Raw genomic sequence first — 23,120 nt, 5'->3', positions numbered from 1 at the left:
AAAGCTATATTCTGTTCGAGGCCAGCATCTCTATACAAGCATTTCTTGTTTGTTTCTTGTCATTTCCTTTTTCAGTTTTATGTTTTCCTAGTTGCTTGTTTCCTTCTCTCACTGTTTTTAAAGAAATCACACCAATTTTCTCCGGTTTCAAAGGGTTAACAAATCGCTGCTACAACCTCTACTGTAATGAGATCTGGTTAAAACTGCGCACGGCGACATGGCAGAAAAATGTTGGGTAAGTTACCTTTTGGTTAGACAACAACAAACAAAATCTGCATGAAGTTGTTGAGTTACATTGAAATAAATCAGCAGCTTCAACCAGAAAAATATCAGTCATGTAACTCACATCAGGATGTTTGCAAATGTCTGTCCATTTACACTCAAGTTGCTCCATCTTCACACTAAAGTCTGTCAGTCTTTTCTTTGAGGAAATGTGATCGCAGAGCAGCTCTGAACTTTGGTACAAACAACTCAAGTTAAACATTCACAGTTTGGATCCTTGTTAAAGGACCATAAAGATGTGTTTTTATGTGGTACAGTTTGGAAAGGCAGAGATATCCGTCTCATTGCCTCACCATGATTTTCTAGATCAATTGCTCTGTTTCATGAACCCTTCAACACCTGGCTCATATCAGTGTTCTGCTGAGTTCAGACACCTTTTACAAACAAATGGCAAATATTTGACAAACTTGAACTTGAGTTATTCCAAAGTTACGAATCGTATTCCAATTTTCTTTCGGTTACAATACAAACATGTTTGAAACCTCCTGAGATAATAAATCCTAAAAATTGTAATAGCACTTTTGAAATTCAGCTAAATACATGTGATCCAAGGAAGCTGCGAGGTGCTAATCTTTGGGTTTAACATTTTAGGGCCCACTTTAATATTACACACACTTGTATAGCTCTGCACACAAAATGCACTTTTCAGTATCAAGCTTTAAAAGATATTATACATTAATATGACTTTTCAGAGTTTTAACCCTTTAAATGCCAGGTTTTTGTCATCATGCCACTATGTTTTAAGATGGAAGAAAAAACAGAAAGAGTGAATGATGTTGAGTCTCCTCCGTGCTCAGTGTGTGAGTGTAGCTGCTGACAGTCTGGGATATGTCAGTGTGTGAGTGTAGCTGCTGACAGTCTGGGATATGTCAGTGTGTGAGTGTAGCTGCTGACAGTCTGGGATATGTCAGTGTGTGAGTGTAGCTGCTGACAGTCTGGGATATGTCAGTGTGTGAGTGTAGCTGCTGACAGTCTGGGATATGTCAGTGATCAGCAGCTACATTGACTGTGACAGGTCACCTAGTGGAAATAGCATGTATTTCCTCCATATGCCAAATATGGTCAAAATGACCTCATCAGGTGGAAAATAGTCAAAATGACAAATTCAGAGTCAAAAGCCCAGAATGACACCCAGAAATAATACAAGTCCTGTTTTTCTGCTCTGATGGCTGTGTACATTTTTGTACTGATGAGCTCAGATTATATTGAAAATGTTGTTGATTCTACACGAGACCAGCAACACATGCAAATCATTTTAAAACACTGTCGTTTAACTCAGATAGAAATTCTTGGAAGTATTCTGAGGACGCTGTCACACCTTCAAAACTTCAGAATCAAAGTCTAGAAAAACATCAGCGTGACGTCAAAATCAGGTCACTCTGACCTGCATGAAGTGATTTGAATTAGTGAGAAGTCCCAGATCAGAGTCGACTCTTCTGATCACCAGATGGCGCCAAAGAACCACCTAAAGACCCAAAAATGAGCTTAGCATCACCAGCTGCTGTCAGTTATCTCGAATGACCAACAGGACTCTGCAGATCAGAGAGAAGCAGAGTTTATCTGGGCTGAACATCACTAACAGGGCTGTAAGTTCCTCTACATTTACATTTATATATGACTGATAGAATATAAATGTAAGGAGTTACACTGGCTTTGTTTAACCGTAAACTGAAAAAATCAGTGTTGAAGATATTTGTTAAAAAAATCAGAACTGTTTAAAGTGAATTCTCATCACATGGGAAACAGCAACTTACTTTTATGACTGAAAACGTTTCTATTGTGAATAAACTTGCACAGTTATGGAAAAATAGCCTTTCAGGGGGGGAAATGTAAATGTTACACATACTTCTCAGTCTAATCTGAGGAGGATTAAAGCCCCATTGTGTAGGATGTAGGAGAATATACTGATAGGAAGTAAATATAATAATCACTTTCAGCTGACATGATGATAGTGCTGTCATTAATACTTATTTCTGTTGCTTGTTTTTTAATTCCATGTTGTGATTGTAAAATAATGATTTTATCTCCACCTCAGCAGTTTGGGAAAGACTGCAGCAGCTATGACAGTCAAATCTTGTATGCATATGGAGGACACTATGAAAATACTTATCTCTACGAATACAAAGTGAACACAGTAAGTTCTGCTCTCAGGACATTATTTCACCTCTTCTAATATACAAAAATAGATTATTCTGATGTTTAAATGTAGGTTTTTCTGATGTATATCTGTAGAAAAGGCATATTAAAGTCATTAAAGGCAAAGTCATATTAATACCAGTCAGGTGTCTTATTTAAATTGATCCTGTGAGGTAGCAGTCCTGTGTGTTCTGGTTGTGCTGGATATTTTAGGTTATATGTGGAGCTGTGTATTTCTATGTAGAGAATAATAGGATTTTTGTATAATGCACTGTGTGAGTAACCTTACATTGAAGTTTTGTGCTCATTGTTTTATTTTGTTTATTTACAGAAATCACACACACAAACACACACACTGATCAGCAAAAACATGAAAACCACTAACAGATGAAGTCCATAACACTGATCATCTCATTACAAAGCAATGTCCTGCTGGGAAACCTTGGGTTCAGGCATTCATGTGGATACAACCCGGCACACTCTGCCCACCCAAACATGGTTGCAGACTGTGTCTGGGTTGGTAGAGTGCTCAAGAATGGCCTGAGGAATGTGACAGTGAGCTCAAGGCATCAACTTGGCCTCTAAATTACCATGGTCGCAGTCTGATTGAGAATTTGTGGGACATACAAGTGCCCAACCTTGCAATCCACAGGACTCAGTCCACAGTATTTCTGGATGGGTATAACGTGTCAAGTGGCATCCACATGAATGCCAGGACCAAAGTTTTCCCAGCAGAACATTGTAGTTTGTAGTAAGGTCATGTTGAACCATACTGCAGTCCTGACGCCAGGTCTCATTTCCTGTATGAAGTCCACACCTGTGATATTACTGCATTCTGGCCTTCAGGTAGGGTTCTGGCCAACATTAGGGTTAGTGAGTAGAGATAAAATATGACTGGTTCCTCACAGTCCTACAACCCCACAGTTATCTCATGTACAACATCCATGTGTGATTTTACACAAATTGAGCAATTCAATTTCAGCCCCTCTTTTCAGTCACCAGTGTGTTTCTTTGTGCAGGAGACTTCTCCTCACGGCTCACACAGAAACACTGAGGATAAGCCAACTCCAAACCCAAAGCCAGGGTAAAGAGGTTCAGTGAATGTGCTGTTGAAGGTGTGGAGGTGGATCAGAGAATCAGAGGAGACTTGGTAGAAGGACAGAGACCCAGCAGGACAGTCCAAATACACTGCTACTCTGTGAGAGGAGGGGCGGTGGGAGATGCGTGTCACTGCATTATTGTGACATACAAGATAACGTTTATTCGAACAGTACAGAGTCCAGGACTGATCGTTCCACCCAAGCCTGCAAATACTGTCCTTTCCTCTTCTGCCAATTCCTTGGTAGGTTACTGCAATGACAACCTCTCCTTCCCACTCGATCTCCCAGTAACAGCAGCCAGTCAGACCATTTTGACACAGCACCTGCCAGCAGAAGTCAAATCTTTCTGGGTGATAGGGGTATGGTTGACACTTTCGTAAGAATGTCACTCTCCTGTTGTCAGACAGTCTGAGGTTTCTGTGTGTTGTGTTTGCGTCCAGTGTGAGTTCACAGAAATCTGATAAGCGAGACAAAGACACAACACTGATTAAGTTTCTCTTGTAACACACCTGATGTGTTTATTATTTGTTTAATATCTTCAGACTGACCTCACATCTCTACTTGAGTATTGTGAGGACACATTTTGTCAGCAGTTTCCTTCATTATGATTCTTAATAAAGTGTGGTAGCCGTCAAAATAATCAAACTGAATCCACACTTACACTTCCTCGGGCCACATTGCAGCCTCTCCTCACCACAGTAATCCACCCTGGAGGCAGAAACAGTTGCACTGATTTTCCAGGTAACATTAGTCCTGACTGCTGTTGCCCAGCTCTTAAGTGGACCAGACAAACAATATGCAAGCTTCTGTTGTCCTTCCATACCTGAGAGTGTCCAGTTTCCAGTGTGGATCCTCCAGTCCAGCAGAGAGAAGTTTTACTCCTGAGTCTCCTGGATGGTTGTAGCTCAGGTCCAGCTCTCTCAGATGGGAGGGGCTGGAGCTCAGAGCTGAAGCGAGAGAAGCACAGCCTTCCCTTGTGACCAGTCAAGATGTTAATCTGCAAAGACAGACACACAACCCTTAATTATTCAAGTAAGTTTGTTTTTAACAGTACCACGTTGTCCACCCTCATGTTGGACCCCCATTCACAAAGTCTAAGCCAGGCTCATCCACAAATAAAAACCACTGAATAACAAGCAGCGCAACAAAGCAATTTCTCCCTCTACTCATGGACTGGTAAAGAAAGAACTGGGCACAGCATTACTACAGCAGGACAGTCTCAACAAGAGTGGTTAACTTGTGTCAATAGTGTTTTATTGTTTTTCAATGGGTTGTTGTGTTTGCTTTTTTTAGTAGTCAGATTATCTGTTGGTTGGAGACCTCCTATATGATCCCCATTTACACCTGGAAGCTGCCTAGTTCTATTAAATGGTTGAAATTTTCTTTTGATTTGCACAATCGGAATACCAGACAGCAAACACTGCACTGGAACCCCCTTTTCCTCAGCCAGGCTCATCCACAACTTTTAAGAGCACCAGCTAACAAGCAGCGCAACAAATAAACTGTTAATGCTTCTCATTCTCTCTCTCTCTTTCTCTCTCTCTCCCTTCATACTAACCGCCTGACGATGGGTGGTCACTGTCTCTGAACCAGATTTGCCACAGTCTCTCTCTGCCAATTATATTGTTGTGTTCTTCTCTCTGCTGCTGTCAGTGGTAAATTCCTCTTCCCCATTGACCTGCAGGTAGCACTACACCCAGTGCCCAGGGTTCTTTCCATCATTAGAAACCCCACTCCACATAACATTCATCTAGATCTTGAGGCATTTCTTTTCAGCCATTCACCATCAGCACTACCAGTGTCTAGACTCCATCGGGGGATATGCCTGTAATCATCATGTCATCTCTGCCGCCTACAAAATGGATGACATCACAGTGGGGGTTCAATCTAAGACTCTTCAAACTTTGTTTTTCACTGTGTCAATAAATGATTTTCACTCTTAAACTCTTCTGACTGAAATAACTTCATTCTGACCTGAGGGTTTCCAGTTTACAGTGTGGACTCTCCAGTCCACCACAGAGCAACTTCAGTCCTGAGTCTTGCAGGTCTTTGTTACTCAGGTCCAGCTCTATGAGTCTGGAGGACTGAGAGCTGAGAACTGTGGATAGAGCTTCACCACTTTTCCATGACAAGTTGCAGGAACTCAATCTGAAGAAGAACCAACCAAGAAGAACCATTTACCCAAAACAGTTTACAAGTTGACTTTCATTCACACACTCACTCATACATCAGTGGCAACAAGCTATGATGCAAGGACCTGTCCTGACAATCAGGAGTTACTTAGGGTTCAGTGTCTTGGTCAAAGATATTCTGACCTGAATTAGAGAAATGAGGGATTGAATCACCAAACCTGCAATCAACACACAACCAGGTCTACCAACTGAACCACTATCGATCCACTCACAGAGCTTTGTTGGAGGCTTTGACCACTGGCAGCAGCCTCAGAAGAGCCTCCTCTGAAGCAGAGTATTTCTTCAGGTCGAACACGTCCAGATCTTCTTCTGATGACAGTAAGATGAAGACCAGAGCTGACCACTGAGCAGGAGACAGTTTATCTGTGGACAGACGTCCTGATCTCAGGTAAGTCTGGATCTCCTCCACCAGAGAACGATCATTCAGTTCATTCAGACAGTGGAACAGGTTGATGCTTCGCTCTGCAGAGAGATCCTCGTTAATCTTCCTCTTGATGTACTTGGCTGTTTTCTGATTGGACTGTGAGCTACTTCCTGTCTGTGTTATCAGACCTCGTAGGTGTTTCTGATTGGTCTGCAGTGACAGACCCAGGAGGAAGCGGAGAGACTCCATCATCTTCCTGCTCTCTGGACTCCAGTGTGGATCTGTCTCAGTACTTTTATGATACTTGATGTTCTTCAGTTTGGTCTGAACCACCAGGAAGTGGATGTACATCTCAGTCAGGGTCTCGGGCAGCTGTCCTCCCTCTCTGGTCTCCAACACGTCCTCCAGGACTGTAGCAGTGATCCAACAGAAGACTGGGATGTGGCACATGATGTGGAGGCTTCGGGAAGTCTTGATGTGGGAGATGATCCTGCCGGCCTGCTCCTCATCTCTGAAGCACTATACAAGTATTCAAGTAGTATACAAGTAGTCCATTTACCATCTTCTAATCTCTGACTTTTGTTCTTTAATAAAATTTTCTCAAAACAAGATCTTTAAGAGTACACCCCTCCACCAATCCCCAATCTACATAATACCCATAGTAGCAGCAGGAGCAGTAATAGTAGTAGTAGCAGTAGTAGTAGTATTAGTAGTAGTAGTTGTATTACTATTATTGTTTGATTATTTGATGATGAGCTTGGCCTGAACTATTTTCAAATATCTAACTAATATTGTACCCCAAATAAACATGTATAAGTGTTAATTCAATTAAAGGTTAAAGTTAATTCAATTAAAGTTCATTCTCGACCTTTAACTGAAGGTCCACATTAACACAGAGGGAAGATCCAGCATAAGCGTGTATGGAGAGGTGGTGTTGGGATTGATTTGTTAAATCCACAAAGATTTAAAAATGAGATCCAGTCATTATTTCATTAAAATCTATTTATTACCTTTGACTCCTTTTAATTTAAAACTGAGCCAGAATCAAAGAAAGATGTGATGTTTAGCTTTACCTTTCAAGCCTCTGACATTTTTCACTGGATTAAATCTTAATCAGAGACTTAAATAATAATTTGTCTTAAAGTGCAAACCTCTGAAAATTCATCCAAGTCAGCACGTCTAGAAACTCTGAATGTACAAAATCAGTAAATTCACTTAGTGTTGGAACATTGCATCAGAATCACAGCTTGATAGTAAAAACTGCTGTGGATTTACTCCCCAGAGTTTAAAGGCTGTTTTAATCTGTGACTCCACACAAACCGGGAAGAATTTCGGCCAAGATCCAAAGGTCGGCTCAGTCTGAAAGCCTGACATGTGAGCCTGTGTCCTCTGAGGAGGTCTCACTGCTGAGACATGTCCACTGCAGCTGGCTGTGTGTCAGATTATTAAAGGTGAGACACCTCAGGTGAAAATATAGTTTGTTCACACACTCATCAGTTTTGAGATTTTGGGCTATTTTGCTTTCATAACCAACCTGTTTGTATTTCAGGAGTCTTTGTCAGTGCCTCATGATTCACAGCCTGGTTCATGAAACTTTTCATTTTCTTAAAACATGGTGAAAATTGATGTTTTTATGATGGTATTTTCCATTTATGGAGATATGGAGTGAAGATACCCAAAAGTCCCATTTTTAACTCTAATATGTCAACAAAATGAAACAAGAAGTTGTAACCCGAACCTAATTAATCAACTATTTACGTTTCATGGTGATATCTATTCGTTGATTTTTACCTGATATCTCGAGAGTCTAAAGATTCACGATCAGCTCAACAACCAGAAGTCATTTAGTTAAGTTATTTTCATCAGAGCAGGATAATGAAAGATTAAAAATCAATTTACAATCTTTAATCTTTTTTAATCTTGTCACTGAAGTTGTTTTGTGTCAGAGAACAAATCACTATAGCGTCAACAAGAACGAGAATCGAAGAGCATTTTTAAATCGCTTGTTCATTCAGCTTGTTTTGCAGGATAGAAAAAAGATTTCTCATACTTACCTATTTAAATGATTATTTCTGTCCTGTTGAAAAGCAGATTGTTAACTTCTTGAAAAAAGGGAAAAGGAGGCAGTGCTGGATGTCAATGTGAAGACGAAGTGACCCTAAACCAGCCAGCAGCAACCAGAGAAAAGAAAGAGGAAACGGTAATTATCATTTCCCTTTCTCCTGCATGCAAGAACAACAGAGCATGAGCACGAAAAAGAGTCCAGATATTTCAGACACGTGCAGATTTTAGGACAATAAACCGTCATCATCAGTCAGCTGAGTGAAGAACGTGATGGTACATAAGGACACGTTCTGAGCTCACTTTTATTTTCTTCCTCGTATTAAATAACCACACACACACTCACACACACACTGTCCCTTTATACTGCCCCCCACACTGTCCCTCACACTGTCCCCCCACACTGTCCCTCACACTGTCCCTCATACTGTCCCTCACACTGCCCCCCACACTGTCCCTCACACTGTCCCTCACACTGTCCCTCACACTGTCCCCCCACACTGTCCCTCACACTGTCCCCCACACTGCCCCTCACACTGTCCCTCCCACTGTCCCTCACACTGTCCCCCCACACTGTCCCTCACACTGTCCCTCACACTGTCCCCCACACTGTCCCTCACACTGTCCCTCACACTGCCCCCCACACTGCCCCTCACCCTCTCCCCCCACACTGTCCCTCACACTGTCCCCCCCACACTGTCCCTCACACTGTCCCTCACACTGTCCCCCCACACTGTCCCTCACACTCTCCCTCACACTGCACACTGTCCCTCACACTGTCCCTCACACTGTCCCTCACACTGCACACTGTCCCTCACACTGTCCCTCACACTCCCCCCCACCCTCTCCCTCACACTGCACACTGTCCCTCACACTGTCCCCCCACACTGTCCCTCACACTGCCCCCCACACTGTCCCTCACACTGCACACTGTCCCTCACACTGTCCCCCACACTGTCCCTCACACTGTCCCCCACACTGTCCCTCACACTGCCCCCACACTGTCCCTCACACTGTCCCCCACACTGTCCCTCACACTGCCCCCACACTGTCCCTCACACTGTCCCTCACACTGTCCCTTTATACTGCCCCCCACACTCTCCCTCCCACTGTCCCCCACACTGCCCCCCACACTGTCCCCCACACTGTCCCCCATACTGTCCCCCACACTGTCCCTCACACTGTCCCCCCACACTGCCCCCCACACTGTCCCTCACACTGTCCCCCACACTGTCCCTCACACTGCACACTGTCCCTCATACTGTCCCTCACACTGTCCCTCATACTGTCCCTCACACTGTCCCCCCACACTGTCCCTCACACTGTCCCTCACACTGTCCCCCACACTGTCCCTCACACTGTCCCCCACACTGTCCCCCCACACTGTCCCTCACACTGCCCCCCACACTGTCCCTCATACTGTCCCTCACACTGTCCCCCACACTGTCCCTCACACTGTCCCTCACACTGTCCCTCACACTGTCCCCCCACACTCTCCCTCACACTGTCCCCCACACTGTCCCTCACACTGCCCCCCACACTGTCCCTCACACTGTCCCCCACACTGTCCCCCACACTGTCCCTCACACTGCCCCCCACAATGTCCCCCACACTGTCCCCACACTGTCCCCCACACTGTCCCTCACACTGCCCCCCCACAATGTCCCCCCACACTGTCCCCCCCACCTCTCCCCCCACACTGTCCCTCACACTGTGAGTGTGTGTGTGTGTGTGTGTGTGTGTGTGTGTGTGTGTGTGTGTGTGTGTGTGCGTTTGTGTGTGTGTGTGAGTGTGTGCGTGTGTGTGTGAGTGTGTGTGTGTGTGTGTGTGTGTGTGTGTGTGTGTGTGTGTGTGTGTGTGTGTGTGTGTGTGTGTGTGTGTGTGTGTGTGTGTGTGTGTGTGTGAGTGTGTGTGTGTGTGTGTGTGTGTGTGAGTGTGTGTGTGTGTGTGTGTGTGTGTGTGTGTGTGTGTGACAGCAGTAGATATTGAGATCTGACAGTTTTCACTTTCTCATCTGATTATTTGTCATTTGATGTTTTTGGTTATTTGACAGGTTCAGGTGCGTAAGATTGTTATCCAGCTATCAGGGAACGTTCCCACAACATTGGCTAATGTTACCTACAAGTTGTAATAATGTTTTAAAGAAAACATTTTAATCTTAATGTAACGTTTTAGGGATGTTTATCATTTCTAATAATGTTCCTTTAAGGTTAAGAAAGACGTAGCGTTTGAGCTGCAACACTCTGAGGATGTTTTGGTGACGTTGAGAGGTGACAGATCATGTTCTTTATAAAATGTTCCCACAACGTTACATGAGAACAATGGAAGAACGTTTTCAAAGCAACATTCAGAACATGTTGCTGAGGACTGAGATTACACAACTTTTTTTTTTTAAATAACAATGTGATGTAGCGGATAACATTAAAATAACATTTTTAAATGTTTATAGAGAATGTTACCCAAACTTTAAAAGGAACATTCTGGGAACTAAAAGAAACCTAATTGCTGAAAACATTTCTAAAACATGGCTTTGGTTGCGTTGTACCGTTCTCAGGACGTTTTTAAAACCAAAAATTGCTCGCTGGGTAGTCAGCACCATCTAGTGGACAGATGAAGGAAGTCCATCTGATCAGTGGAGGACTGGGTGTCTGAGATTTGGTGTTTTACAGGACAGGTGTGACACAGTTTCGGTGAAATACAGGTGATGAATACAAACATTAATTAAATAATCATCTTAGGCGGGTCGGAGAGAGGAATGAAGAAATAAAAAAACACTGCGATTGGCTGGCAGCTGTCACTGGTTGGACTGGTTTTAACGTCAGTCTGACGGTTTTTTCAGACCTGGACGGTGAAGTTGTGAGGGAGAGACGGCGTCCTCAGACTGATGTTAAACTGAGGAGGAAGAAACGAGCAGCTTCTTCTGTTTCCTCCACACATGAAGCTGGAAAGTTTCTGAGTCGACCTGAAGTCGTTCAGCAGGTGAGAATCAGACCAGAGGAAAGTGGGAATGTTTGATCGTATAATAACGATATAATTGATTTCTCCTGTTTGTAACTGCACAGGAGAAAGTTTCTCTGTGCTGATGGATGATTCTAAATAAATGTTTGATCCTGAAAGGTGTAAATGTGGAGAAGATTATCTATCTGAGTTTAATTGCAATGATTTATAAATGATTGACAGTAGGTATGGCTGATGATGACTCTTGTGTACAGTCAACAGCATCTAGATTTTATTTGAGTTCACATCATCAGTAAAAAATGTAGGGAACATCAGAACTGGTCAGACAGCACGATCGAAACTGGCCACGGTGCATATTAACATGTTTGGGTTTTTTTGTCCTTATCCCAAAGCAGACAGTATTCCTTCTAAGATATTTATATTGCCAATTTTCAGGAATATTCCATGAATGTCCCGTTTAAATGTAGCTGTGAACACTTTGACTAACGTCATTTATCACGTCAAAAAATCTAAAAGTGAAACTGCTGGAGCTGCTTGTAGCAGTGATGGATTTGTTTGCCAGGTGGACTCAGCCCCCCTCTTTCCTCTGACCTTCTTCTTCAAAAGCTGAATATTGCCATATTGGTTCATGTTCAAAAAACTGTTGATATCCGAGTGTTTCATAATGTTTAAAAGTAGGTGTGTTTGTCTCTCCTATAGGAGAGACAAACACACCTACTTTGTGATGTTGTGCTGCGTTACAGTGCTGCAGGTCAGCCTGATCTCGTTGCTTTCTGTGTCCTTACAAACTTTGCAGCTTGGCTCTCATTTGCTTTTTGCTTGCAAGGATTACCAGGAGAGTATCTGCCATTTACGTCCACCGCGGGCGCTGAGCAGGCCTCAGGTGTATCAGTCTTCCTGCTGCTGCGGTAACACAGAGGTGAGAGAGCAGGTGAGGGTGCAGTAGCTCTGGCTGCACAATCCTACGGTCCTCCTACCTCGCTGCGTTTTCCGAGAGCGACAGAAGAATGGAAAGATTCTTCCTTTGTTGGCTCGGTGACCTGCAGAGTCACATGCCACAGTTCCCAGTGCTGATTGATTGGGCAGTCTTCACGAGAGGGTGTAAAAAAATAAATGCAGAGGGTAGTGGTAAAATACGCTCATTTGGCTTTCATCTGTCTGAAGATCAACGGAGGCAACAGACACCATTTTTAAGTGGGCTAAATTTAAAGATGTTTGTATTTGTCCAGTTTAAAGATGAACAAATCATCGGTGGAGTCCAGTGATCTAACAAGCACACCACATGGAAATAATGCTATAGTCAAAATTTTGAATAAATCATTTTTTATGAAGTAATTTTCAAAGTTGTTGTGACTAGGTAAATTCAAGTTTTCAAGCATATGAACCACTCCAGCATTTTTTCTTTATTAAAACTGACAAAATATGCAAATATTAAGATCAGGTCAAACTTTATTGATGACAGGAAGGAGATTTAGTGTTACATCAGAACAAGAAGACCAGACGGATGACATGATAGGAACATGAATAAATTACATTTTGGTGACAAAAAAGTACATTTTGGACCAGCTTTACTAAGTTTGGGGATTACAACATATAAACAAAGCATTTTCCACTCTCAAAGGTGTTGTGGCACCCAATTATTTATTTCAAGGATTCTTTTACATATTTTGGGGTTGTATCAAATAACGTGTTTGTGAATTATCTATCAGTAAAACAAAGACAGGGGAGGATTACAGGTTCTGAGTATTTAAAGTATTTGTGTCGTGTTGCTGAGAGGACTGAGAGCTGCTGAGTCCTGCCGTAGAGCTTCTTGTAATGGCTGACTGCATGTTGTTGTGTGAAGGTGTGGACTCTGTTATGAATCAGGCTGAGGACACAGGGGACAGAGTCCGTCCCTCTAAAACCACTCTGTGTGGGGGACAGGACAGCCAGACCAAAGCTCACAGGTGAGACCACTGTCTCTGTCCACCACTTACAAACCACTCCACCATCAGTATTCACACTCTGTGTGTGTTTCACAGACCAGACTCTCCTGGACCTGGACCTGGACCTGGACCCAGTTGTGTGTCCTTAAAGAGAGACAATTCTAAAAAAGAACCTCTGTGCTTTAAAGATGGACACCCCTCCGATCAAAAGTATTTATCTCAGATTGTTATCAGTATAAAATCATTTAAAATTCGACATAGTTTTTAACAGTATTCTGATGTACCTGTGAATGTATCAGGGGTTGTGATTCTACCAGGATCCAACATGAGAGACCAGACGCTACTGAACCTGGACACAGCTATGTACCTGTTGAGAATACAAAGTCCATAAGTCCTCCTCTTTATTTCAGAAGAAAACTTCCTTCAGAGACTCAGTAAATATCTTGTTTCACTGCGCTGTCTGCATTTTAAAAAAAATCTGCTCTGTATGTTGATGTTTGTTTTCAACAATTTTTTCATCTTTGAGGGAAATTTGAACTAATAACTCAAAATCCTGCTGTTTAATTCTGATTTACCTCTCAATCATTTTGTCATATCAGGTTTACGCTGCAGAGAGCAGAATATCCTGCGCTGAGCGATGTGTCCAAGAAGAGTGAAGCCCCTCGTTCTTTCCCTCGGTTTTTCAAATCTGGCCAAAAGTAAAGTTTTTCAACAAACATTTTTCTCTCATGTCTTATGAAGCATTATGCGCATATATCAGTCCTACTTTGTTTTTATCAGTATTGACCAGCAGGGAGCAGAACGTGCGGCACCCAAATGTGTGTCCATGAAGAATAACCCATTTCGAGAAAATTATAGGATGGTGAAGAGAAGAACGCCTCTCTGTGTGTAAGTCTTTATTTGTAAGGTCTCTGGAACATAACATGGAATCACCTTTGCCTTTAGGATTTATTAAGACGACACTTTTTCTTCACAGAGTTCATCAGCAGAGCTCAGAAGTTCCCAGCAGTCAAAGTGTCCATGTGCCTCAACCAGACCTGGACTCCATTTTTCAGGTGAGTGAATGTACAGATAACTTAGACCATGACCTGTATAGCTTCGCACTATTCACCTGTAACAGGAGGTATTTACCTTGATTTACCTCTCCAGATTTGAGCCCTCTCCAAAAATACAGCAGACTTTTATGGATAATGGTGTACATACAAATATACATTTACATACAGGCTAAAATGATGCATTGGGTCAAGTCTGTTGACGAATCAGGACATTCACCCTGTGGAGGCAGCTGCAGTCAATGCAGCCTCCACAGGGTGAATGTCCTGATTCGTCAACAGACTTGACCCAATGCATCATGCGCTGACTAGGCTTCACAAATGACTGACGACAACAACAAGCCCTTTCAACACAGAAAAACTGATAAAAAAAAAAGCACAGAAAACATGATTTGTTTATTAGTTTTAGAAAGTCTCTAAAAACATTGCTGCACAATGCTGGATTACAAAGCTTCTGAAAGAGATATTATTGCACCAGAGGCGCTTCCTGTTGGAAGGCTACGACAATAACAATGCAGAGGCAACTCATGGCAGGTTTCTAGACCACAGTATTCAAGAGATATTCTAACAGCCAATCATTTTTAAAGATGTCCCATCTTGCTTACAACTTGCTTCCAATGGGGATTCCCAGGAAGAACAGTAAGTCGTGTACTCGATGCTGTGACATCAATGACATTAGGGGTTATAGGTTTTGAAATGGAAATAAAACAAAGAGCTCCCTTTGGTAAGGACTTAGAGTCTAAACTTAATTATATTTTCATTCCTCTGTTCCAGCTGCTTGAGCAACACATTGTCAGTTTTGTGAAGAAAGAGCTGAAGAAGGTCCAGAAATTTCTGAGCTCAGATTATAAAGAATGCTTAGAGAGTCAAACTGAGGATGATGAGGTGTTGGGCGATGAGGATGAAGAGCAGAGGAGGAGCAGCAGAGAGGCATTTCTGAAGATCACCCTGAACTTCCTGAGGAGAATGAAGCAGGAGGAGCTGGCGGACCGTCTGCAGAGACGTAAGATGATGTTAACAGATTTAACATGAAATGGAGAAACAACCCTTTCATTAATGTTGCTTATTATTTATTCATTTCAGGAACTGTTGCTGCAGTGTGCCAACATAAACTTAAATCTAACCTGAAGAAGAAGTTCCAGTGTGTGTTTGAGGGCATCGCTAAAGCAGGAACCCCGACCCTCCTGAATCAGATCTACACAGAGCTCTACATCACAGAGGGAGGGACTGCAGAGCTCAATGATGAACATGAGGTCAGACAGATTGAAGCAGCATCCAGGAAACCAGTCAGACCAGAAACAACCATCAGACAAGAAGACGTCTTTGAAGGCTCACCTGGACGAGACGCACCGATCAGAACAGTGATGACAAAGGGAGTGGCTGGCATCGGGAAAACGGTCCTAACACAGAAGTTCACTCTGGACTGGGCTGAAGACAAAGCCAACCGGGACATCCAGTTCACGTTTCCATTCACGTTCAGAGAGCTGAATGTGCTGAAAGAGAAAAAGTACAGCTTGGTGGAGCTTGTTCATCACTTCTTTACTGAAACCAAAGAAGCAGGAATCTGCAGGTTTGAAGACTTCCAGGTCGTCTTCATCTTTGACGGTCTGGATGAGTGTCGACTTCCTCTGGACTTCCACAACAACGAGATCCTGACCGACGTCTCAGAGTCCACCTCAGTGGATGTGCTGCTGACAAACCTCATCAGGGGGAAACTGCTTCCCTCCGCTCGCCTCTGGATAACCACACGACCTGCAGCAGCCAGTCAGATCCCTCCTGAGTGCGTTGACATGGTGACAGAGGTCAGAGGGTTCACCGACCCACAGAAGGAGGAGTACTTCAGGAGGAGGGTCAGAGACGAGGAGCAGGCCGGCAGGATCATCTCCCACATCAAGACTTCCCGAAGCCTCCACATCATGTGCCACATCCCAGTCTTCTGCTGGATCACTGCTACAGTCCTGGAGGACGTGTTGAAGACCAGAGAGGGAGGACAGCTGCCCGAGACCCTGACTGAGATGTACATCCACTTCCTGGTGGTTCAGACCAAACTGAAGAACATCAAGTATCATAAAAGTACTGAGACAGATCCACACTGGAGTCCAGAGAGCAGGAAGATGATGGAGTCTCTGGGAAAACTGGCTTTTGAGCAGCTGCAGAAAGGAAACCTGATCTTCTACGAGTCCGACCTGACAGAGTGTGGCATCGATATCAGAGCAGCCTCAGTGTACTCAGGAGTGTTCACACAGGTCTTTAAAGAGGAGAGAGGACTGTACCAGGACAAGGTCTTCTGCTTCGTCCATCTGAGTGTTCAGGAGTTTCTGGCTGCTCTTCATGTCCATCTGACCTTCATCAACTCTGGAGTCAATCTGATGGAAGAACAACAAAGAATCATCCGGCTGCCTAAAGTCTTAAGAGTCAAACCTGAACTAACACATCTCCACCAGAGTGCTGTGGACAAGGCCTTACAGAGTCCAAATGGACACCTGGACTTGTTCCTCCGCTTCCTCCTGGGTCTGTCCCTGCAAATCAATCAGACACACCTACAAGGTCTGATAACACAGACAGGAAGTAGTTCGGAGACCAATCAGAAAACAGCCAAGTACATCAAGAGGAAGATTAACGAGGATCTGTCTGCAGAGCGAAGCATCAACCTGTTCCACTGTCTGAATGAACTGAATGATCGTTCTCTGGTGGAGGAGATCCAGACTTACCTGAGATCAGGACGTCTGTCCACAGATAAACTGTCTCCTGCTCAGTGGTCAGCTCTGGTCTTCATCTTACTGTCATCAGAAGAAGATCTGGACGTGTTCGACCTGAAGAAATACTCTGCTTCAGAGGAGGCTCTTCTGAGGCTGCTGCCAGTGGTCAAAGCCTCCAACAAAGCTCTGTGAGTGGATGAATCACTGGAAGAATTAATAATTAAAAATAGGTTCAAAAGCTTATATCAACTAAAACATTTTGTTTCTGCTTATTTCTAAACGGTGTTCAGGCTAAGTGGTTGTAACCTGTCATGGCGAAGCTGTGAAGCTCTGTCCTCAGTTCTCAGCTCTCAGTCCTCCAGTCTGAGACACCTGGACCTGAGTAACAACGACCTGCAGGATTCAGGAGTGAAGCTGCTCGCGGTTGGACTGGAGAGTCCTCATTGTAGACTGGAAACTCTCAGGTCAGGATGCAGCTGTATATCATTTAATCATTAAAATGTTGCTGTAAAGTCAGTTTAGTGTCAATGACAAGGCTTGACATTTCCCATAAGTAACTGAAATATGGAGAAGAAGAAAAACAGAATGGAGAAGCAGGACACTCCTGAGTCTGAATTATCTTTATTAGCTGAAATAAATGTGTTAGAAAGTTGTGGGTTTTTTTCCATTCTCTTTTTGATGTATGTCTGCAAGTCAGCGCCTCACTAGATTAGCTCTGCATTTTCCTGTATTACTCTTTTGAGTAACTAAATCAACCATTTTTAAATTTCAGTCTATCAGGCTGTCTTATCACAGACACTACTGCTCTGGCCTCAGCTCTGGGCTCCAACCCATCCCACCTGAGAGAGCTGGACCTGAGGCACAACTTTTTAGGGGACTCAGGAGTGAAGCTGCTGTCGACTGAACTTGAAGATCCACATTGGCGACTGGAGACTCTCAGGTATGGACTGAAAGCAAGAGCTCAAACATTGTTTCTCTATTACACTTACAAACTGAGGAATACTGTGGCGTGTTGGATAGAAATCACTCATGCATGCTGTTATTTTTCTCTCATCCATCATTTATGCTTTTTAAGGGTGCTTTCACACCTATGTTGTTTGGTCTGGATTTTCTAACTTTTCAGTTTGATCCCAGCCAAATTGACAGGTGTGAAACCTCCACTGGACCATGGTCTGAACCAAACAGTGGTTAGAAAATGCAAATATTCTTGTAAGTATTTTTGTTTCTTAAGTCAAAGAGAATATGCTGGTCTGACTGTATTTGTACTTTCAGGGTGGACCATGTTGGAGACACTGATACCTGGTCTACAGTACTGTAAGTACAGATTCAGTTAGGTTCAGGAAAGCAATCAAAAGTCTAGAATTGTGACATGTACACCATTCACATGACAATCTTTTTGTGATCTTTAAATAAGAATCTATAAAAACACTTTATTTGGATAGTTGGCCTTCAGATGAACTTCAACAATTTACTCAACCTTTATATGAATATGAATTGTTTAATCTCAACTAATAAGCTGTTGAAATGTTATATACTATCTGCAGGTGGATCATCCAAAGGAGTGTTATAGAATCTAAAACTTAATAGAAATAATCAATATTTAAGCAATATCACACGAGAGGGATTGATGTTGTGCTCGTATGTCATCACGGCTGTGATTATCTTCGGCACGAGGCCACCTTTAACCGAATCACAGCTGTGATGAGACACAACAACACACGACCTCCAGTTTGATATTGCTTTTACAAAACAGGTCTACACTCGTCTTTTATTTGTTAATATTAACAAGAGACAACTGTTAACTTGATTATTGATTATGATTACTATGATTTATTTCTTTATTTAACGATTTTTTTTGGCTCCGCCGACACAAATAGTTCCTCAACCGCTGGACACGACAGCTGTTGCCGAGCAACACATAACCATTTCCCCGCAGGCCGCCGGCTAACCTGCGTTAGCTCGGTCTGCTGAGCGTCACCGACATTTATCTCCGTGTTTTCAGTGAAATCAGAGTCTGTTAACGGACACTTTGAGATTCACACCAGTTAGTTTGATCAGACGGTTCGTCTCTGCCGTGACCTCCGTCACCTCCGGTCCCGGATCAGACACGTGTGTGTGTGTGTGTGTGTGTGTGTGTGTGTGTGTGTGTGTGTGTGTGTGTGTCTCAGGCTGTGGACGGTGGCAGATGAGCATGTCCCTGTCTCACCGCACATCACTGTAACATCTGTAACAGCTGGTTTACTCCCAGTGAACCAACGTTTACCGACACCCGTCACAGCTGCTCCTCCTGGGCAGCTGGCCGTTTAAACGTGTGCTCACACCGTGTTATAAACAGATCCCACTGTCACTCAGTCACTATTTAACTGATGTTATACTGTACATCAGCGCTCAGGGAGCGCCTCGACCAATCAAATCGCTCGGTCGGAGCCAGCTGTTGTATAAATCAGTGTTTTTTTCAGCCTACAGCTGTGTTAGCTAATGAACTGCTGCTGTGTTGTGTCTTTTTCTGTCCTTCAGATATCTGTGAACACACTGAACACAAACAGCTGACGGATACCCCAAACTGTCTGAAAACAACGACGTGAAAAAGAGGACGTGATCATCCAGGTGTGACTACTGGGAGCAGCTGATGTGTGGAATGGTTTGATTGGTCACTTTTACCGGGAGATCGAGGAATTTGTAATTTATTTGTAATTTATTTATTTAAGAAGAGACAATGTACATGCAAATCTACCAATGTAGATGCAACCGAGTTAGCTGGGGATATAGTTTTCATCTGTAGCCCCTTGCCTGATGTTAAGACATCCTAAAATAAAACTTTTTTTTAAAATACAGTGTGAAGATACAATAGATAGACTGAGTACGACAAACTACAATAAGATAAAACGGCACACAGTATAGTTAAACATGTTAAGAATATACAACACAATTTAACAAAATGGGCTGAAATCCAAATAGCAGATGATGCAGGTACAGTGTGAATACAGTCATTTTAAAATTAGCTCAAATTAGCCTAAAACCAGTGCTCTTAACAGTGGAGAAAGCAGACGGAGTGGAAGATTTGTTATGTTTTGCGTGCAGGTGAGAAAGTGTACAATATATTCTTCATGTAGAGGTGTTGATTATGTCTTGATTTGAATACATTTTTCTTGTTCAGCAGGATTCTAGTTTTGAAAAAATGACCTGCTAACATGACTGCTAACATGCTGCCGTGTTTTAAAAGTAAGTAAGGCGAAATGTAACTTCTCACTGGCTAAGTTCAGCATTTTAATTCGGTAAGATTTCTAGATTTACGATAGACAGTTTCGTAAGGATATAAATCAGCGCAGCAGAACGAGCCGGGGTTAAGGCCCTTCCTGAGTTTTGCACTGATTGAATTCAAGCTGCTACAGCCATGCTCCGTGAACCGCTTTCTTTTGGGCAGAGTAAAGGCGAAGTACATCGCCGCCGAATGGCACGCATCAAGTTTGGTGTGGCTCCAAAACAAATATAAACAGTAAACGACTCATTCATTAGCTGGGTTTTTCAGTTTCATTGTTTCCCTCCGCTGTTTCCCTTGACCAGGGTGAAAATCGGCCAGGTTATGTGGTGTTAGATAAATATACTTTAAGTACCAAGAGATGGAGTACACATTACGCAGAATAGCATAAATGGTATTATTGTATTTAACTTATTGATGGATAAATGGGTTGTTCCCTTTATTGTTGCAGCTGGCTCTCTTTAGTGACTTTTTTCATCTATAATAATACATCATTATTTATTGATGATATTGTGTATCAGTAATTTAAATCTATAACGTAACAAAAACTGTGAGATAAATGTAGTTCAATAAAGGGGGCTATCTCTACCTGATAAGTAATGAAGTAGAGGTAGAAAGAAGTATAAAATAGAAATACTCAAGTAAAGGTACCTCAAAATTGCCCTGAAGGACAGTACTTGAGTAAATGCACTTGGTTACATTCACCCACTGTTAACAAAAATACTGTTTTCCAACTCTGTTCAATAATCAGTGAAAGATGGATAAACTGAAGATATAGGTATAAGCCTTATTTTAATAAGAGGATTAGCAAATACAAAGTTGAGGTGTAAGAGGCACATGAATGAAATGCATCCATCAGTGCAAGTCTGTATCGTGTGTGTGTGTGTGTGTGTGTGTGTGTGTGTGTGTGTGTGTGTGTCACCTAGTGATGGTTTCTGTGAAATGTGGCATGTTAGGGGTTAACAGTTCAGATCATAAATACGCAGTTCTCTGGAGTCTGACATTTCATTGAGTCTTTGAAAGATGCTCCATTTCCCAGGTCTTTCCCAAAAGAATTATTAATTTTGTGAAATTGCTGATCTGGACCGTGAATCTTTTCTGAGTCCTCCTCTTTGGGTCTCTCCAGGCCAGGCTGCAAGTTCATCCAGGCATTTACTTTCAATGAGTGACTCAGAGTACATGTGAAGTATTCCTGAAAGAAGTTTCATCTGCTACGTTTGCATAGCAACGAACGTTTATGGAGTGTTTCCTAATAATGTTGCCTAAGGGAAGAATTCATGAAGTGAAGAGAACTGGTCAAAGCAGCTTGTTGGACTCTGTGAGTATCTTTAGTGTGTATGGAGGATTTGTCAGCCACTTTATCAGATACACAGAATGCATAAAATCAAGTAAAATACAAAACTTTACAAAAAGTGCAACAGTGTGAAGTGTGAAGCTAAGTGCAACTAGAGACCATATTATGATTGGATCGCTCAAGCCATGGTACAGCGATCTGTGACTTCAAACAAATTACTTCAGAATACACACGTAACATATAATAACTTTATTTATACAGCACCATTACGAACAGAGTTTACAATGTTTTGTCAAATAAGGCAAAGCAGAAGCAAGAAGGGTTTCTTAAAGAGGTCATATAACAATAGGAGTGAAACAATAATGCTGAACCGAGGCCAGACAAAAGAGAGAATCAATTACAAAACACAAATTACTACAATAACCCATACCAATAAGATGCTGTTCGGACACTATTAGCAGACAACACAGAAATATTAGTACTGTAGCGTCCCGCAATCACGAAGCAGTGAGACGTCATCCAGGTTTCCTGGGAGGTTTTTCTCAGCCTGTTACAGTACTAATGAGAGAGTTAAACACCGCCGGGCAGAATAAAAGAGAAGAAAAAAAAATCACAAAAAAAATCTTTCCGTGTGTGAAACCTGGTGAAAAAAAAAATCAGGAGGAAAATGAGGCTCGTTTTTCATTTTTTAGCATTCGTGTTCTTCCAGAGGACTTTTCATTTCTCTCCTCACTCTAAACATGCACGTAACATGTGGGTGCTCATATATCAGAATTTGAATAATTCTCCGTATGAGGCCATAAAATGTTAATCCTCCATCTGACCTGCTGACAGTGCACAGTACTCCAGCCGTGGCACTGACTCAGATCAGCGCCAAGTATGAAGATGAAGCATTCAGGGCCAAAAGAAAGACGTGACAGTCAAGTTACACAACCTGCAAACACATAAGAGGCATGCTGTGTTTACAGCGCAGACACAAATGAAGAGTCCTCTGGAAGAACATGATGCTGAGTGGTGGTGCTTCAGCCTCCTGTGGTCAAAATGAGTATTACAAAAAAGCCCACTTTAATAAATAAAAAATAATAATAAATGAAATATGAGTCTTATTTTCCTGAAATGTTGAATGTAAAAGGTCATAAACATGAAATTTACAGATGTGTAGTTTGTATCGTGTTTAATTTGTGACAAGTGTAACCCTTTGAAAGCTGAGCAAATTTTCTTGATTTCTTAAAACAAAAAGAATAAAGCAATAAGCAACCAAAGAAGAAATTACCCAAAATAAGCAAGAAATTAGTAAAAAGGCACAAGATATTTTTTTAATTTCTTTTTAAAGAAAGAAAGGAAACAAAAAACTAACAAAGTTTTGTTTGAGAAAGCAAACAAAACTTGGCAAAAAGTTTTGAGGATTTTCTTTAACATCATTTTTTTTCTTTTTTTTCCTTAACATTTTTATTATATTATATTTTCAAAATCTACTAATTTATTGCAATTTGTGGAACACTGCACATTTCCCCATGGTTGAAAAATAATAATAATACTAAATTACATCACTTTGCTCAGTTACTTAGTAACTAAGGAAAAAAAAATATCTTAAGGAAATTAATCGTTTGCTGACTGTATTTTTCATACAAAATCGGAGCACAAGTACTCTCAGCTTCGTGATGTTAAAGTATCAGCAGTAAAAGTACACAAGTATTATCATGTCGGTAAAGTATTTTTAGACATATTAATGAGATGATTATCGTCAGAGCTGACTCTCAGGTGTGTCGCAACAGGTAGCCCCGCCCCCACAGCTCCA

At 42.2% G+C, this 23,120-nt stretch overlaps 2 protein-coding genes across 7 annotated transcripts; one reads left to right on the top strand and one right to left on the bottom strand.

Moving 5' to 3' along the window:
• Positions 1–2,722: 2,722 nt before the first annotated feature.
• Positions 2,723–8,249, bottom strand: LOC121955788 (NLR family CARD domain-containing protein 3-like). Of its 4 annotated transcripts, XM_088089846.1 has the most exons (7): positions 8,129–8,249; positions 5,923–6,593; positions 5,493–5,666; positions 5,077–5,370; positions 4,342–4,515; positions 4,180–4,226; positions 2,723–3,975 (listed from the first exon to the last, which is right to left on the bottom strand). In XM_088089846.1, the coding sequence occupies exons 2-4, from the start codon at positions 6,522–6,524 to the stop codon at positions 5,358–5,360; spliced, it is 789 nt and encodes a 262-aa protein (XP_087945972.1). In that variant the 5' UTR covers positions 6,525–6,593; positions 8,129–8,249; the 3' UTR covers positions 2,723–3,975; positions 4,180–4,226; positions 4,342–4,515; positions 5,077–5,357. The 4 variants fall into 4 exon arrangements, 3 of the variants coding, with proteins under 3 accessions (XP_087945972.1, XP_087945971.1, XP_087945973.1); XM_088089845.1 differs by having other exon boundaries at positions 4,342–5,370; XM_088089847.1 differs by lacking the exon at positions 5,077–5,370.
• Positions 8,250–12,094: 3,845 nt separating this feature from the next.
• Positions 12,095–20,478, top strand: LOC121955257 (protein NLRC3-like). Of its 3 annotated transcripts, XM_088089807.1 has the most exons (12): positions 12,096–13,039; positions 13,115–13,228; positions 13,318–13,452; positions 13,618–13,716; positions 13,799–13,906; positions 13,995–14,073; positions 14,845–15,073; positions 15,154–16,957; positions 17,060–17,233; positions 17,542–17,709; positions 17,893–18,083; positions 19,287–20,478. In XM_088089807.1, exons 1-12 carry the CDS (start codon positions 12,909–12,911, stop codon positions 19,352–19,354), a joined length of 3,300 nt encoding a protein of 1,099 aa, XP_087945933.1. In that variant the 5' UTR covers positions 12,096–12,908; the 3' UTR covers positions 19,355–20,478. The 3 variants fall into 3 exon arrangements, with proteins under 3 accessions (XP_042359052.2, XP_087945933.1, XP_087945934.1); XM_042503118.2 differs by lacking the exon at positions 19,287–20,478 and having other exon boundaries at positions 12,095–13,039; positions 17,542–18,031; XM_088089808.1 differs by lacking the exons at positions 17,060–17,233; positions 17,542–17,709; positions 17,893–18,083; positions 19,287–20,478 and having other exon boundaries at positions 12,099–13,039; positions 15,154–16,961.
• The last annotated feature ends 2,642 nt before the right edge of the window (positions 20,479–23,120 follow it).

Source organism: Plectropomus leopardus, chromosome 16 (genome assembly GCF_026936395.1).
Source record: "Plectropomus leopardus strain MGB_pleo_1.0 chromosome 16, ASM2693639v1, whole genome shotgun sequence".
Lineage (NCBI taxonomy): Eukaryota > Metazoa > Chordata > Actinopteri > Perciformes > Serranidae > Plectropomus > Plectropomus leopardus.
Note: the sequence above shows the minus strand (reverse complement) of the source record. Positions and strands in the feature narration are given on the sequence as shown.